Source organism: Rattus rattus, chromosome 14 (genome assembly GCF_011064425.1).
Source record: "Rattus rattus isolate New Zealand chromosome 14, Rrattus_CSIRO_v1, whole genome shotgun sequence".
Taxonomy (NCBI): domain Eukaryota; kingdom Metazoa; phylum Chordata; class Mammalia; order Rodentia; family Muridae; genus Rattus; species Rattus rattus.
The window spans coordinates 40,763,557-40,782,195 of record NC_046167.1 but is presented as its reverse complement, the minus strand read 5'-3'; the positions used below and the strand labels follow the sequence as shown (position 1 = coordinate 40,782,195).

At 39.8% G+C, this 18,639-nt stretch overlaps 1 protein-coding gene across 1 annotated transcript; it reads left to right on the top strand.

Moving 5' to 3' along the window:
* Positions 1–12: 12 nt before the first annotated feature.
* On the top strand, positions 13–18,088 carry LOC116883200 (sperm motility kinase X-like). Its single transcript, XM_032884228.1, is given in 3 exon segments — positions 13–81; positions 16,669–17,283; positions 17,285–18,088. Coding segments are annotated over 3 exon segments (1,488 nt in total).
* Positions 18,089–18,639: the final 551 nt, after the last annotated feature.

Here is an 18,639-nt window from a genome sequence, read left to right as displayed (position 1 = left end):
AGAAAACACATAATGGACATTGTTTTACCTGTTCCTGGCAAAGCCTCTGAACTGGGAACAAGCAGGGTAATTAACGAGACGGTCAGTTAATGCTTAAATATCAGTTTGGGAAGATTTCAGAGGAGTTGGGTCCAGATTCCTTCATGATACATTCAAGCAACTGTCAATTCTAGAGAGCCAATTGCGTGTTGATTCCAAAGTGCTAGTCCAGGGAAATCCTTGCCCAGGGTTGCCCCACCACACCTGGGATCTGAAGATCTCTCAGTCTTGCAATCCTTCTCCAGAATTATCAAACTGGCTTGTTTACCTAGCCAGTTTTCACCCATTAAAACTAGTAAAGATACACTTTGAAAAATGCATGCCAATATGTTTGCCCTAGAAAGATTTTAAGAAATAGTAACTTACGACAAAGAAATGGTTCAGTGAGTGAAGGTACTTACCAACATGCAGGATAAACTGAGTTCAATTCCCAGATCCCACATGGTGACAGGAAAGAGCTAATTTCACAGGTTGTTCTCTGACCTTCACATAGGTTCTTGGCATACACGTTAAAATAAACAAAAGTCATTTTAAAAATACTAATTCTATACTGACTGTTTTAAATGTCAGAAGCTTCATGAAAAGACTCCTCAAAGCTGTACCTCTGAATTTCTAAATGACATGTGTGCCTGCATGTAGGCAGGGGCACAGGGTAAAGATAATTAATCTTCAAGGTCTCTCTCTCCTTCCTGCAGTAACTCTGTCTCTTGAAAGGCCCTGTCTCCCAAGCCTCCACAGTCTCCACAAAGATTGCCGCTACCCAGAGACCCAGAGTTCTAACACATGATCTTGTGGGTGACATGTCATATTCAAAAGATAGCAAACTTACAATTTTCACCTATGATCTTAATTAAGTGAATGTGCCTCCATTTCAAGCCAACACACACACACACACACACACACACACACACACACACACACACACACACACACACACACACATCTTCTCCACAGGCGAAAACATTTGAAGCCTGATTAGATAGGCAGGGAGAGAGGAAATCAGTAACATCCCCAGTAGCTAGCTTTCAAGTGCTAGGAGCTGCAATGCATTTGGCTACAGGAGAAAAGAAATCACCAATGTAACGCCGATGTGAACCCTGTGCCTGCACCTATGACTAGCATTCCAAGACATTCCTGGTGGTTAATAAGACTCTTGGATATCATGAAAATATTCAACCATTTTCTACTTGGATGTAAGGCTCATTCTCTATGTGAAACCCAAACCTGGAACCATTGTCAGAGCCAAGAACCTATGACTAAATAGATCACATCCTTAGTACAGAAACCACTAGTAGTGTACTGCTACATGGACAGAGAATTAAATGGACTCTGAAGACAGCTAAAAAGAGTAACATTATGGATATATCAAATATTTGAATGGGGAGAATATTCATAATTCCTAAATTGTGGATATATGCTGCTGCTGGACAAAGATTTCTTTGAGTCTTCCAGAAATTAATAAATAATGGACTTCATAAATGTGTACTTACTGGGGTTCTTGGAAGCTGTCCATTTTACTTTGCTTGGACCTTTATTGCAACTTTTAATTCTGAATTTTCAAGTGTAAGCCTAAAAATACATTTTAGAATGATTGTGTATAACTGGCTACATTTGAAAATACCAAACTAGTTTCTGAAAACAACATGTGAATGATTACAGGAATTCTGACAAATTTGAACAATAGAAATTCGAAACTGTATAACTCTTTGTGTGGCCCTTTCCATAAAGGTTAGAGGTAATTTGAACCAATAGGCATTTTGTTTTTCGTCTCAGTGGGTTTCAAACTTTCACACATAGAAAGCATACACACATGGAGTGAGTTCCATCCCCCAGTGTAAACTATGCATTTTAAATACAGAAAACCAGAATTTTTCCTGATCTCAAAAGTGTGTAATTACTATGAATTATGCGATTTCTCTTTCTTCGTTGCTTGCTTGAAAACACTAGTTATTCAGCACATGACGTTCACTACAGACCTCTGTGAATGACCCTCATGTCCCAAACTCATGATGCAGAGTCTGAGTGTTCATAAACTACCTCCTGCAATTAAAAGAAGCAGTAGCTAGACAAGGCTTTGTGTTGCTGCTGCAAAGACAGAAGACCCCCTTCAGGTCTTTCCTGTCATGATAGACTACAGGTTCTCTGAAAGCTGAGCCAATATCATTTTTCTATATCAAACTGACTTGTGAGCAGTCATCTCAGCAGTGAGGAAAGTGATTAAAAAGGAACTTCTGCTATGAAACTGCCCATGTGCTTTGTAGATGTAGAAACATGTTTTGTGGGCATTGGGAAACATGGGAACTGTGGTTTACAAATGGTTCATAATGAGGCTGGACTAAGGAACCACTCATGCACGAGTTCAGAAGACCAGAATGGTCATTTATCTAAATGCAGATCACGAGCTTTCAAGTGGAATAAACTACTCTTCTACAGAGTTGGCCTGAGGCCATACACATTAGATTCCATCCTAGAATTAGGATGCGTACCTGAAAATCTCATTGATATGGAGTTTAAAAATAGTTGACAGGTTTATTTAGTGGAGGAAAGTATTCCAAAGTCATTACTGTTTGGAGTATCACATTGTTAATGCTCTTCGCTTTAGCTATGCTTACAATATTATTCAAGAGTAAAAAGGGTGAACAATTGGGTTGAAAAGTATGCAGTTAACTCACAAATGGTGTGTGGAGTAGACAAGGATGAGCATGTAGATCTGGATCCTTTAGGTGTGTGGGGTGTGCAGGGCTTGCTGTGATGGGAGAACTGGGTTCTGATGTTGCCAAGTCTTACCAGTTTCTGTTGCTTATGTTCTTGTGCTTGAGTGCTGCCATCTGGTTATCTCTGGGTTTAATTGGTCCAACTGTCTCTCTCTTACTGGAGCCTGTCCCTACTGCAAGCCTGTTAGCCTGTGATCCTGTCATTCTGTGATCCTGGATACATTAGAACTTCTTCGGGGTCAAGCTGCTTCTACGTGTGGACTCAGTGGGTGGGGATCCAGAGCTTAGGCTCTGCTCTGGGTACAGTTGAAAACTGGAAGGGGTACAAGTCTATGGATGGAAAGGGTCTCAATTCTAAACTTCCTAATATTGTGACACTTTAATATAATTATTCCCATTGAGGTAACTGCTGACCATAAAGTTACTTTTATTTCTAATTCATGATTATAATTTGGATATTTTATATATTGTAATGTAAAATGAGCTCTGTGCATTTTATGTATTGAAATAAAAGTATTTTCCCATGGTCTTTGGTTACCCCTGTCAAGAGGTCATGACCCAGAGGTTGAGAAGAACCAGGGGCATACAGAATGAGTGATTAACATATATAATCTAAAATTGCCAAAGCATTAATAAAAATATTAGTTTTGAAATTACTCTGTTCATACTAGTTTATAAATTTGATAGAAGTAAGTATTCATAAAATATAATTCATATTTAATAGTCATAAAATATAATTGTCCTCCAAAATGATTCATAGTGGAAGAACACTCAAATATTTAAAGAGCCTTAAACATCATTGTCCAATCTATCAATTAGTTACAAAGTTTCTAATGGGAGAAATTGAGGAGAATACTCTCTGACACCATTCCAGCCCCAAGTGGAAAACACCTAGTGTCATCTTTGCCCTCTGAACACAGGGACCTAGGAGCAGTGAAGGACAGGACCCTTCTAGTTCCTGCCCTCCCTGAGAGCTGAAAACCAGCTGCCAGCAGCAACTACCACCCTGAGAACAGAACACTCTGTTTTTGGAACTGGCTGAAAGCAAACAGGAAAACAGGTCCACAGGAGTGCTGACACACAGGCCTACAGGAGAATCAAGCCACAGGCAGAAACAGCAAGACAAGCTAACACGAGAGACAACTTGATGTTGAGAGGCAAGCACAGGAAGACAAACAACAGAATCTAAGACTACTTGGCATCATCAGAGTCCAGTTCTCCCATCAAAGGAAATATTGGATATCCAAACACACCGGAACGGCAAGATTTAGATTTAAAACCCCATTTTAAAATGACGATGAGGGACTTAAAGAAGGTCATAAATAACTCCCTTAAGGAAACACAGGACAACACAGGTAAACAAGTACAAGCCCTTACAGAGGAAACACAAAAATCCCTTAAAGAATTACAGGAAAACACAACCAAGCAGTAGAAGGAGTTAAACAAAACCATCCATGAGTGAAAAATGTAAATAGAAACAATAAAGAAAGCACAAAGAGAGACAACCCTGGAGAGAGAAGATCTAGGGAAGAGATTAGGAGTCGTAGATGTGAGATTCACCAACAGAATACAAGAAAGAGAAGATAGAATCTCAGGGGCAGAAGACACCATAGAAAACATCAGAACAACCATCAAAGACAATGGAAAAAGCAGAAAGTTCTCAGCCCAAAACATACAGGAAATCCAGGGAAGAATGAGAGATCAAATCTTAGGAAAATAGGTATAGAAGAGAGGGAAGACTCCCAACTTAAAGGGCCAGTACATATCTTCAACATATTATAGAAGAAAATTTCCCTAACCTAAAGAAAGAGATGCACATAAACATACAAGAAACATACAGAACTCCAAATAGACTGGAACAGAAAAGAAATTTCTCCTGTCACATAAAAGTCAAAACACCAAATGCAGAAAACAATGGAAGAAATTTCAAAGAAGTAAGGGGAAAAGGTCAAGTAACATATGAAGGAAGACCTGTAAGAATTACACTGGTCTACTCACCAGAGATTATGAAAGACAGAAGTTCCTGGACAGATGTCATACAGAACCTAGGAGAACTCAACTGTGAGCCCAGGCTATTATATCCAGCAAAACTCTCAATTAACATAGAAGAAGAATCCAAGATATTCCATGACAAAACAAAATTTACAAAATCTCTTTCTACAAATACAGCCCTACAAAGGATATTAGGTGTAAAAGCCCAACACAAGGAGGGAAACCACACCCAAGAAAAAGCAAGAAAGTTAATCTCTTTGCAACCAAAATAAAGAAGAGAAACACACAAACATAATACCACCTCTAAATACAAAAATAACAGAAAGCAACAATCACTATTCCTTAATATCTCTCAACAACAATGGACTCAATTCTCCAATAAAAAGATACAGACTGACAGATTGGATACGTAAAGAGTACCCAGCATTTTGCTCCATAGGAAACACATCTAAGAGACAAATATTGACCCTACCCCAGAGTAAAAGACTGGAAAACGACTTTCCAAGCAAATGGTCCAAGGAAGCCAGTGAGAGTAGCCATTCTAATGTTGAATAAACCAAAAGTCATTAAAAAAGATAAGAAAGAAAACGTCATATTCATCAAAGGAAAAGTCCACCAAGATGAACTCTCCATCCTAAATATCTATGCTCCAAATGCAAGGGCATATACATTCATAAAAGAAACCTTACTAAAGGTCAAATCACACCTTGTACCTCACACAATAATAGTAGGAGGTTTCAACACCGCTCTCTCATCAATGGACAGACCATGGAAATAGAAATTAAACAGAGACATAGAGAAATTAACAGAAGTTATGATCCAAATGTACTTAACAGATATTAATAGAACCATTTCATCCTAAAACAAAAGGATACACCTACTTCTCAGCACCTCATGGTATCTTCTCAAAAATGAACCATATAACCGATCATGGAAACAGAAATCCAACAGAGATGTAGAGAAACTAACAGAAGTTATGAAACAAATGTATTTACCAGATATTTATAGAACATTCCATCCTAAAAAAAAAGGTTATACCTTCTTCTCAGAACCTCATGGAACCTTTTCCAAAATTAACCATATAATCAGTCACTGAACAGGCCTGAACAGATACAGGAAGATAGAAATAGTCCCATGCATTCCATCAAATTCCCACAGACTAAGGCTGATCTGCAATAACAACAATAACGAAAGAATGCCCACATATACGTGGAAGTTGAACAACGCTCTACTCACTTATAACTTAGTCAAGGAAAAAAATGAAGAAATTAAAAGACTTCTTAGAGTTTAATGAAAATGAAGGTAAAACATATCCAAACTTATGGGACACGACAAAAGCTGTGTGAAGAAGAAAACTCAAAACTGTGAGTGACTGCAAAAAAGAAAAAGACAGGGGAGAGCATACATCAGTTCCTTGACAGCACACATAAAAGCTCTAAAACAAAATGAAGCAAATGCACCCAAGAGGAGTAGGAAATAATCAAACTCAGGGCTGAAATCAACCAAGTAGAAAGGAAAAAGGTCTATACAAAGAATCAACAAAACCAAGAGCTGGTTCTCTGAGAAAATCAACAAGATAGATAATCCCTTAGACAGACTAACCAGAGGGCACAGAGAGTGTGTCCAAATTAACAAAATCAGAAATGAAAAGGGAGACATAACAACAGAATCTGAGGAAATTAAAAAAATCATCAGGTCCTACTAAAAAAAGCCTATATTCAAAAAAACTTAAAAATCTGGAGGAAATGGACAGTTTTCTAGACAAATATTAGGTACCAAAATTAAACCATGAACAGATAAACCATCTAAATTACCCCATAACTCCTAAAGAAGTACAACCAGTGATTAATTGTCTGCGAATCAAAAAGAGCCCACCACAAGATGGGTTTAATGCAGAATTCTATCAGACCTTCATAGAAGACCTCATACCAATATTCTCCAAACTATTCCACAAAATAGAAACAAACAAAGCACACCAATATCTTCTATGAAGCCACAATTACTTATACCACCAAAAGACCCAACAATGAAAGAGAATTATAGACCAAATTCCCTAATGAATATCAACACAAAAGTACTCAATAAAACTCTAGCAACCAGATCCAAGAACACATCAAAATGATCATCCATCACGAGGAAGTAGACTTCATCCCAGGAATAGAGGGATGGTTCAATAAATGGAAATCCATTGACAAAATCCACTTCATAAAAATACTCAAAGATAAACACTACATGATCATTTCATTAGATGCTGAGAAAGGAATTGACAAAATTCAACACCCTTGCATAATAAAAGTACTGAAAGATCAGGAATTCAAGGCCCAAACCTAAACACAGTAAAAGAAATGTACAGGAAACCACAGAGAACATCAAACTAAATGTAGACAAATGTTAAACAGTCCCACTAAAATCAGGGAATAGACAAAGCTACCCACTCTCTTGCTATTTAATAATAAATATAGTTTTCAAAGTCTAAGCCAGAATAATCAGACAACAAAAGAAGGTCAAAGAGATACAAAGTGGAAAGTAAGAATCAAAATATCACTATTTGCAGATGATATCATAGTATACTTAAGTGATGACAAGAGTTCCACCAGAAAACTACTAAGCCTGATAATGCGCAAAGTGGCTGGGTATAAAATTAACTCAAAGATATCAGTAGCGATCCTCTACTCAAAGGATAAACAGGCTGAGAAAGAAATTAGGGAATGATACCCTTCATACTACTCCCAAATAATACATAATACCATGGTGTGACTTTAACCAAGACAGTGAAAGATCTGTATGACAAGAACTTCCAGTCTCTGAAGAAAGAAATTGAAGAAGATCTCAGAAGATGGAAAGACCTATCATGCTCATGGATTGGCAGAATTAATATAGTAAAAATGGCCATTTTGTCAAACACAATGTACAGATTCAATATACTCTCCAAAATACCAACTGAATTCTTCATAGAGACAATATGAGCAATTTGCATTTGTTTGGAATAACAACAACAAAAACAGCAACAACAACAACAACAAAAAACAAAACAAAACAAACAAACAAAAAACCCCACGAAGGTAGCTAAAAGTACTCTCAACAATAAAAGAAAAGACCTTCTGGTGGAATCTCCATCCCTGACTTCAGCAGTATTACACAGCAGTAGTTATGAAAACTGCATGTTAGTTGTACAGAGACAGACAGATAGATTAGTGGAATAGAATTGAAAACCCAAAAATGAACCCACACACCTATGGTCACTTGATCTTTGACAAAGGAGCTAAAGCCATTCAATGGAAAAAAGATAGCATTTTCAAGAAATGGTGCTAATTCAACTTGATGTCAGTATGTAGAAGAATGCAAATAGATTCATTCTTATCACCCTGTACAAAGCTTAAGTCCAAGTGGATCAAGGACCTCCTCATCAAACCAGATACACTCAAACCAATAGAAAAAAAGTGGGGAAGAGTCTGAAACACAGGGGCACTGGAGAAATTTTCCTGACTAGAACACCAATGGCTTATGCTCTAAGATCAAGAATCTACAAATGGGACCTCATAAAAGTGCAAAGCTTCTGTAAGGCAAAGGACTTTATCATTAGGACAAAAAGGCAACCAACAGATTGGGAAAAGATCGTTACCAATCCTACATCTGATAGAGGACTAATATCCCAAATATACAAAGAACTCAAGAAGTTAGACTCCAATGAGTCAGAAAACCCATGAAAAAAATGGGGTATAGAGCTAAACAAAGAATTCTCAGCTGAGGAATATTGCATGTCGGAAAAGCACCTAAAGAAATGTTCAACATATATCTGTAGTCATCCATGGAATGCAAATTGAAACAACCATGAGATTCCACCTCACACCAGTCAGAATGACTAAGATAAAAAACTCAGGTGACAGCAGATGCTGGCAAGGATGAGGAGAAAGAGGAACACTCCTCCATTGATAGTGGGATTGTAAACTGGTACAACCTCTCTGGAAATCCCTGGGGAGGTTTTGCAGAAAATTGAAAATTGGACAATCTGAGGATCTTGCTCTACCTCTCCTGGCCATATACCCAAAAGATGTTTCAACATAAAATAAAAACCCCAAAAGAACAACAATTCCAATCAACCAGAGCTCCTAGGGACTAATCCACTACCCACAGAGTACACATGGACAGACCCAAGGCTCCAACTGCATATGTAGCCGAGCATGGCCTTGTTGGGTACCAATGGGAGGAGAAACCCTTTGTCCTGCCATGTCTGGACCTCCCACTGTAGTGGATTTTCAGGGCAGGGAGACAGGAAAGGTAGATGTTTGGGGAGGGGAACAAGCTTATAGAAGAAGGGGGAGGGCAAATTGGATGGGGGCTTATCGATATGAACCCAGGAAAGAGAATAACATTTTAAATCTAAGTACAATTTAAAAAAATTGAAAAGAAAAGAAAAAAGAAGTATAAAGAAAAATTATCCAAGAAAAATAAAATGAAATAAAAAATAAAAAGAAGCAAACTACAAAAAAACAGTTATATACAATCAGCCTTAAGAGAACTAGCTCGGTGTATATGGGTGTTTGCTGGGCAAACATAAACCTGAGTTTAAATCTCCAAAAAAAGCACATCTGACTACATATGTGCCTCTAAACCAAGCCTTGAGAGCTGCAGACAAAATATTGGTGCTGGCAGCCAACCTAGCTTCAAGTTCAGACACTATCTCAAAGGACTAAGCAGGACAATGACAGAGCAGGACACCCGAACTCCTCCTCTGGACTGTGCATGTGAACAAATGCTCAGAACCAGGTGTACACAGACACAGACACAGACACAGACACACACACACACACACACACATACACACAGTCACAGACACACACACACACATACACACACACACACACACACAAAATATTTTTTGAAGAGTATAGAAGACAATGTTAACATAACTAAGTTAAAGAGAGGAGCCAACAAAACACCAGGTGTGGTCTCAGAGTGTCTCCTCAACACATCATAGGGCAAAGACACCATGTCTGGATTCAGCCTCCTTTACCAAACTCACTCCAGAGAGCTGCTGCAATCCTCCAGCCACAAGAAGATGCAACAGAGGCACAGCACACAATTTAATGTACTGGCTGACTGGCCTGTGGCATTTTGTTGTAACCCATGAGTCTCATGCAACAACCCCAAAGCCACAGTGTCATGCTCTCTCACTGAAGCTCAGGTTTGCTGGCAGCTCCTGCTGACACTAGTTTTCTGTTCTTTGATATTTCATGAGTGATACTCTAATTCATGCTCGTCTATAACACACAGAGGCTGCATGCAAAACTCCTACCTTAGGTTGGCCTCCTGAGCTGTTCAATAAGTTGCAAAATAGTGTCATGACTGAACATCTCACAATCCCCTGAGTTTCCCTCAGATGATGATGTGAGTTTGGTAAGCTCAAACATATGATTTCCTTGTTCTTTTACCAATAAAATGCATTACAGTCATATCAGATGTCTTTACATTATGTACCGCATACACTAAGTATACAGAAGAGACAAATACCCACGTTTTACATAAGTACCAATGCAGATGCTTCTGAAAAGCTTGACTTTTACAGGAAGGACACCTTTACTATTGGTGACTTTTTTTAAAATTTTTTTTTATTAACTTGAGTATTTCTTATTTACATTTCGAGTGTTATTCCCTTTCCCCGTTTCTGGGCCAACATCCCCCTTGACCCTCCCCCTCCCCTTCTTTATGTTTGTTCCCCTCCCCATCCTCCCCCCTTGGCCGCCTCACCCCAACAATCACCTTCACTGTGGGTTCAGTCTTAGCAGGATATTGGTGTATTTTGAAAATGTTTTGAAAAGAAATATTTGAATATAACAAAAGATTCTTAATTTTTGTTTTCTACTATATTTCAAAATCACCGTATTACTTTAACTTTTATACTCTATCTTATTAAATATGATTAAATAAAATTTTTTCATACTTTGTCCTTTTCATTTGAAGTTTTCTTTGAAGACCTACAAAAATATAATGTACTTTCAGATGAATATTAAATTTGTAAAATAACACAAAAATATTTATTTCTCCTATTCATAAAATTTAAGCTTTTAAACATAAAATATTAATCTCCAAAAGAAATATGCTGTAGACAAGAAGAGGAACATGAATATATAATGAATACCATGACTGCAATCACAAAAAGATTGAAATTAAGACTGGAACACAGCTCAGGTTAACAGAAGGCACTGCTTCTGCACAGGAGTTGAGTTCAGTGGCTAGGACCCATGCTGTGTGTCTCACAACCAACTCTAACTCCAGATGTACAAACACATAAAACCTGTGGCTTCCACCACCAACTCTAGTCATGTCTGCATACAACTACAAGCACAGGCATGTACATGTAATTTAAATAATGATGATAATATTAACATTTTTTAAAATAATATATTTTGTTGAAATATTAAAGGCGTTAAGACAAGGGAAAATGTCCTCATTTGTTTGATAGAAGCAAATACACTAACATCTCCATTGTCATTTCCAGTAAGAACTTGGAATGAGGTAGACACAAACTGTACCAGGATTTTAAATCCAGAAGCGTTCAAAACACAATACAGAGCTAAGATCACAAAAGGGGTCAAGGGAGCTCCAGTGCCCAAAGCTGCCCAGGGAAGACTTGAGGAGTAGCTTTAGCCTGGAAATGTACACTAAATCTTCATTTATGTCTTCACTGTTTTGGTTGGTGTTTGGTTGAAAATTTTTGCTCTATTTATCAAATCTTGGCGAGGAAAAGCTTGTTTTGTTTAACAAACCATGTGTGCCTCTGCCTTCGGGGTTGAGGAGTCTAAGATGACTATTGATCAATTCTTTTCTCTATCATTTAGAAACTGTCAATCCTAGCTTTCTGTCTGGTGAGAAACTGGATGAAGACTCTATGGGAAAAACATGGGAAAGTCTCACCCCTAGGGGTGGTAGTCACACTGCAGTTTGGTCAAATTATGCCAGGGTCAGTGAGAAGTTAACATTTTATTCTTATGTCAGTCCAAGAAAAAGATCCATTTTTCTCCTGTGCAGATGGGATAGCTTCCACAAACCAACAGTTGTTACAGAATGTTAGGGTCTAAGTGAAAAATGAACCAGGTTATCCATTGACTAATACATGAATGTTAGCGTGTGCCCTTTAGTTTGTGTCATATTGAAAGCAAGCTGGAGTAATTTGGGGAAAAACTGAATTGAGTTTAGGTAAGGTCATGGAACCTTTTAATTGATTGAGGACATAGAGTATAAGGTCATGGCTCTATATATGTATGTAACTGTATAATATTACAAACAATAAAGCAAACTAATACACTGTCCATAAACCAGTGTTGGATATCCGTCGTGAATCATTTATTATGATTCATATGATACCACTCATTATGTTTAAAGTAGAAAGAGGCTTTATTGGGGTTTGGATATCTACTATCAAGAGAGGATCCTGTGCTTGAACATTGGTCTCTGGCATGTGACCCTGTTTTCTGAGGTTGTAGAAAATCTGAAAAACATAACCTAGCAAAAAGAAGTAGGTCATAGGAGATCTAGGGACTGCTAACTGGGTGTAACCATCTTCCTCAAGTCTCTACTGCCTCACCGACCTTAATCCTTTCCTGTCTGGAGGACAGAAAATAAAGAAAACCAGTGGATTGTGCCGCGCCCTCATTGGTCCATTTCAGCTCTGACCTCAAAAGGAACCATTGTGAGGTCATTTACTTCCTTAGTCACTGAAAACACATCCTGTCTGTACAGGGCATTAGCTGTTGGTTGGTGGCTGGGTTAGTTGGTTGGTTTGGTTGGTTTGGTTGGCTGGTTGGTTGGCTGGTTGGTTGGTTGGTTGGTTGGACAGCAATTGCATTTATTCAGTTAGCAACTGAACTTGGATATTCATGAATTGTTGAATCTGAATACAGTGAGTTTTCCTCTATATTCCTATGTCTCACTTTAGACTTGTTTGTTTTCTGTATTTAAACTAAGTCTCTCTTCCTGTATATTTTTGTTTGAATATTGAATAGGAGAATTTTTCTTTGTTGATTTGATTTATCACTCGATTTTACACTGTCATATTTTACATGTATTTATTCCATGAACTAATTTTGAACAATAGTTTATGATAACTACATAGCACGAACAATCTCCTAGTGGCTTTTCCAGACATGTACATGAAGAACTTGGACCATATTCCCATGATCACACTTTCCCTGCTTGTCCCTTTCAGGTTCCTCAGTTTTTCCCTTTTAGTTTGTTCCCTTTCTTTCCAAGTACTGGCCCAATTGTTTCAAGTTCTCCTATTCAGAGGACTGATAGGCTACATTGGGTGGTCTATTAAGGAAAGGCACCAACAGGTCTCTGGGATTTAGCAGGAAGCCTCCCCCTAGCCGGTTAACTTGGGATCTTCCTTGCAGTGCAAAAGTCATGACCCTATGCAAGCTACAGGGCAATGCTTAGATCCTAATTTTTTGACGATAACTATGAAAGTAGGTAGCTGAATAGAATTCAAGGACAGAATAGATTAAAGCCTAAGAAGATCCAGTTTATACTGCCAAGAAGAACCTTCCAAAGTGAGACATATGATACTATGACCCTTCATTTACCTGGGTCATTCTGTTGGCAGCTGTCATTCCATTGAATTGTTATCTTCTACCTTCAGCAGAACAAATGTGACTCGGAAGCTAGTGTGGTACCAGGCACAGGAGGTGGGGCCAATAATGAATTTGAAGCAAAGGAACAAGCATGGGCCTTTGAGTCTTGCTGGAAAACAAAAGTACATGTCCAGGAACAAAAGTGCCTAGTGCTGGAATGGTCTGCCCAGCATTCCACTGGACTCACTCAAACAACATTTAGAGAAAGAGAGGGAATTTTACATTGACAATGTGTCTCTCCAAATTTCCAAACCTAGGCCTGAATAAAACTCCTTCCACCATTGCTATAGTTTTTATCTGTTAGTGGAATGGGAGTGGAGAACAGAACCTTCATAGTCAAGCAACAAAGAGCCTTTCAGGATCCTTTTTGCTTTCCATGACATTGCTGAGGAAGGAGGGTTGTATTCCCTAGGACATTCAAAAATCAAACATCTGATTAGACCTAACAAGTAGGACTTTGAAGCCCATGGCTGGACCATACCTGTACCTCCGTTTCATTGTTTGAAGGTTTAGCTTGTTAGCATTGCTAGGAAATGCTTTGTGTGCAATGTGTACACATGTGGTGCTTCTAGGTGACTATGAGCATTTCAAGAGGGAATGTCCTTCCTTGACCTCTGCTAAACTGCAGTCCATTTCCTTTGGCATCTGCCATGGAGTTGGTTCTTAGTGAGTCCTGTCAGATTCCTTTAATGTGTAAAACTGATGAGTTGTGGTGAGAGGGGATAGCAGCATACATTCAAACACATGCAAATGGCTCACAACAGCCCTTGCACCTCTGTCATTAATGTCATAATCTCATGTGTAAGCCCAATGGGTCTAAAGTTACTCTTTAGAGCTTTGGGAACATAGATCAAGCAAAAATACATAGCAGCCACTTCTTTCTTTCATTTTGCATGTGTGTTTTTGTTCCATGAGACAGACGTTCCTGGAGCACAGGCTGGAATCATCATTTCCGAGTAGCCAAAGATTACTTGAAGTGATGATCTTCCTCCTCCACTTTCACAAATTTTATAATTAACATGGGCTCATCTTTATGAGACTATCCTGACTTTAACTTTGTCCTATGTCTGTCAGAGGACCCTGAGGGACTCTCATCACTCTGGGTCCAGGTAGCTTACCCAAGTCTAGATTTTTCCTATCTGACTGTTTTGTGCCAATTCCTACTTCAACCTTCAACCCCAATTCAACAGCAGTAAGATGCGGATACACAGGAAACTGCTACAGGGCACAACATGTCACCTTCACCAAAGATAGACTGATCTCATACTTTTTCTTGACCCTCTGGGAAGACATACACAGGGCCAGTTAGAATTAGAAAGCAGCCTTGGTACATAATTAATTTGTTGGGTACTTGTCCTTGCCTTGCTAACATCCTGATGCACAAGTAATCAATTTCTGTTGTTTTGAAGGTCAAACACAAGGCATTGTGTTTGAGAGCAGAAGGACCCAGAGTTCCAGAACAAGGCACCATCTACTACATCAGTTGTTTATAGGTTCCTGGCTTACCGGTGTTTACTTGGTCATTTGGAACATATCAGCTCACTGTTTCTAGATCTTGAGCTTTGGTCAGAAGTCTCAAGCCTGAGGGCAATATGGGATTAATGGTGTCATATTCCTCTCAGCCCCAAAAATGGTAGTCTCATGCCCAGGGGTGCAATGAATAATAGCATTTTGTCACAACAATCAAGGTAGTCAGGACTTACAATCCTTTAGCAACCACTTGTCGGAGTTTAAAAAGTAAATAGAATACATTGAATATGGACATGAATTATTACAAACTTATGAAGTCTGGGGTCCATGTGAAAAGCAAGACAATGTCCATCAACTTGTCATTGAATATCAGAATCCATAAAAAACTGGAGTGCCAAAGCTCTGGCGTCCATTGTCATTCTCAGGATTCCTTGTTTGATTATTAATGACAAAAGTGTCCTTGTTAAAGATGGAGTGTTAAGTGTTTGAACATTGTTCCCACTAGGTGGTGCAATTTGGGGTTAATTATGGTCCTTGGGCAGGGGAACAAGGAGGAAGAAATGGGTCACTGGGTAACATTGGGGACAGACTCTTGAGTCAAACCTGCCCTCTAGTGCTCCAATGACCAAGAGGAGCCTTCCTGTCCATGGAGACAAAGCAGAGGAGAAGCAATGGGCCGTGCCTAGCCACAGTGTCAGCTGCTCTTTGCTCTGACCTCCCAAGGAACCCTGTGACAATGGATGGACACTGTCTACTTACAGCTCTGATTGAGGCTGCATTCTGTCCTTACAGGTACAGAAGCTGTTGTTTGGCTAGAAAGAAATTAGAGTTTGAAGACACAGAAATTAGACTTGGACATTCAGGAGCTGTTGGACCCTGACATAGTGAGTTTCTCCAACTTTGGACACTTCAACTTGCTCTTTTTGACTTTGGATTCTGTATTTGCTGGCTTGTTATGCATTTACAGTTCCATGTTCTTTATTATCTTCTATTTCACGTTTTATTAAATTATGTTTGCTATGTTAGAGTATTCTATTTTTTCACTTCATATGTATGACAGTTTTGCATCCACACATGCCTTGAATACCATATCCCAGATGCATTCTGTGGAGGTCAGAAGAAGGAATCAGGTTTTCTGGGTCTGGAGTTACAGGTGGTTGTGAGTCTCTCACACCATCCCTAGGATTGACACAATAACATATTCACATAGCATAACTCAGTTGTTCAAGAAAATAAATTCTCTCTATACCTGTCTATAGTTCCACTTCCCCGAAATGTGATTCCGTTGCTAACCTGACAGCTCATGTTAATAAAATTATATAGAAAGACTTGTATCACTATTTTAAGTGGTGTATACTACCTGTGAGTGTGCTGTACAGGTGCGCTTAGAGTCCAGAGGTGTAGTAACCCCTGGAGCTGGGGTTAGGGCAGCTGTGGGCCACCTGTGTTCTGAGAACCACCTACAGGTCCTCTGCCTGAGTAGTCAAATTTGGGAACTCCAGACGCAGATCGCCATCCTGCATAGTATGAATTTTCGGGGATCTGTTCTCTTTACACCTTCTCTTGAAGCTGATATTCTAGATGCCTCTACTCAAAGAGAATGCTGAGATCAGGAGAGAGAATGGTGAGCTTTTCCAATTTAGTGGCTTTTAGTGTCTAGGATTCTCTCAGTTTGCAGTTGGTCCCTGACAACCACCTCTATGTCATATTTTGCATCTGCTCCTTTGCAGTAGGTCCTTGTCCTTCCCTTCCCAAGTATGTAAAGTACATGGCTAGATTGTCTGATGTTTTTCTGAGCTTTTTTTCTCATCTCTTTAATGTAGGAATTTGAGCATATCAACATATTCTGGGGCCTGATTTTAAATGTCTGTTTTATTTCTCATTGCAAGTTTCATTCTAGCCATATAAAGGAGGACCTGATCATGGAGCAGGACCCAGAGAGCCGGGACTCTATCGAGAACTTTACCACTGACTATAAGATCATAAGAACCCTGGGAAGGGGACGATTTTCAGTGGTAAAAGTGGCATACCACATCCCAACCCTCACCTGTGTAGCTATAAAAGTTCTCAAGAACACCGAGAAGTGCTCCTCAGTGATGAGCAGGGAAGTTGAGATTCTAAAATCCCTGGGCCATCCTCATATCATCAAGGTGGTCGAAATGGTCCAGACAAGAGAGGCCACCCACCTGGTCATGGAGCATGCCTCTCAGGGAGACCTACTGGACCGAATCCGGGAATGTGGATATTTAAAATCGTGGGAGGCCCGAAGAATGTTTAGACAGATATTAGAGGCAGTACAATTCTGCCATGACAATAATATTGTCCACCGAGACATAAAGGCCAACAACATTGTGATAGACGGAAGGGGGAATGCCAAGCTCTGTGATTTTGGCCTCGCTGCTAAAACACTTCCTGGGCAGAAGCTGATTGATTTCTGTGTACGCGCTGCCATGTCTGTGCCCAGAATTCTTTGAAGCTGAGGAATATGAGGGCCGCCCATTTGACGTATGGAGTGTAGGTGTCCTCCTCTTCTTCATGGTGACTGGGCACTTGCCTTTCCTAGGCAAGTCATTTGCAGAGGTGAGGAGACAAATCAGTTCAGCCAATTTCAGCATTCCGCCTCATGTTGCCAACGATATTTTCAATGTTATAGTGGAATTGCTGATGATAAACCCCAGCAGGAGGCCCAGCATCCAGCAAATTATGATGCGCCCCATGATCAAAGACAGCCAGGCCTACTCACCACCGACATCCATACAGATGTTCACAGCAACACCAAGCCCTAGCATCATCAAAGCCATGAGAGTCATGAGGCATACACCTGAGAAAAGCACTGAGTCTCTGATAGACCAAAATATCAACGAGGTGCTGGCAACACACTTGATTCAACAGCACAAGCCACTCAGGAAAGTCTGCACATACCACCAAGTGGAGCCAGGTCTAGAAGATCTTTACTCCTTCCCTCGTTTTCTTAAGAGAGAGGGACCTCTTCTCTCCTCCTTCACCTTGTCCTCACATTCATCCAATATGCGGGAGAAGGAGGATAGGAAGAATTCCAGGAAGGTTGTCAGAAGGCATGCTATGGGCTACCAGCAAACAAGGACCAACACTCTTCACCTCGACCTCCTGGATTGTCCTATAGCTGAAGAATGCAAGGATAACAGGCTGCAAACCAGGAAGACATTCTCAGACTCCAAGACTGTGTTGTCTTGTAGTCTAACTGAACATATCCAGTCACCTTGACTTCAATACACCTATTCCACTACAGCAGTCAGGAATGTGTCCTCCTTCATACCGCCACATGATTTCTGTGCATCACTGCAGACACCTAAGGGCATAAGCCTTTTGGGCTGCTCTGGAGATACCTGGCAGAGAGAGACCCTTTCGTGACGAAAAACACCTTCATCAAGGAAGGGCCATGGTTCATGAAGATACTGTCACTAGTGGCCAGCCACAAGTTCCTTGCCCAGCTTCCCGTCGGGGATGGCGTCACCACTGGAAGGAGTTTAAAAAGACAATTAGTAGAAGCCTTCGAAACCTGTGCTGCTGTCTGCCACCACCATCGGAAAATCAAGTCTCCTGCAATAACATGGCTCTCAGGAAGAGAGGAGAAGTTTATGTCACCCACAGGACCAGGTGGGTACATGTCCTCATTCATTTCATCCATATTCCCTCCTGTCCTTTGTGACAAATGATGATGGTCCTTGAGGCACACAGAAACTTGACAAACTGTAACTTCAGAAAGATTAAGTCCATAGAAACCCCTGAAGGGTGATCTGATGCTTCGTGAGTCA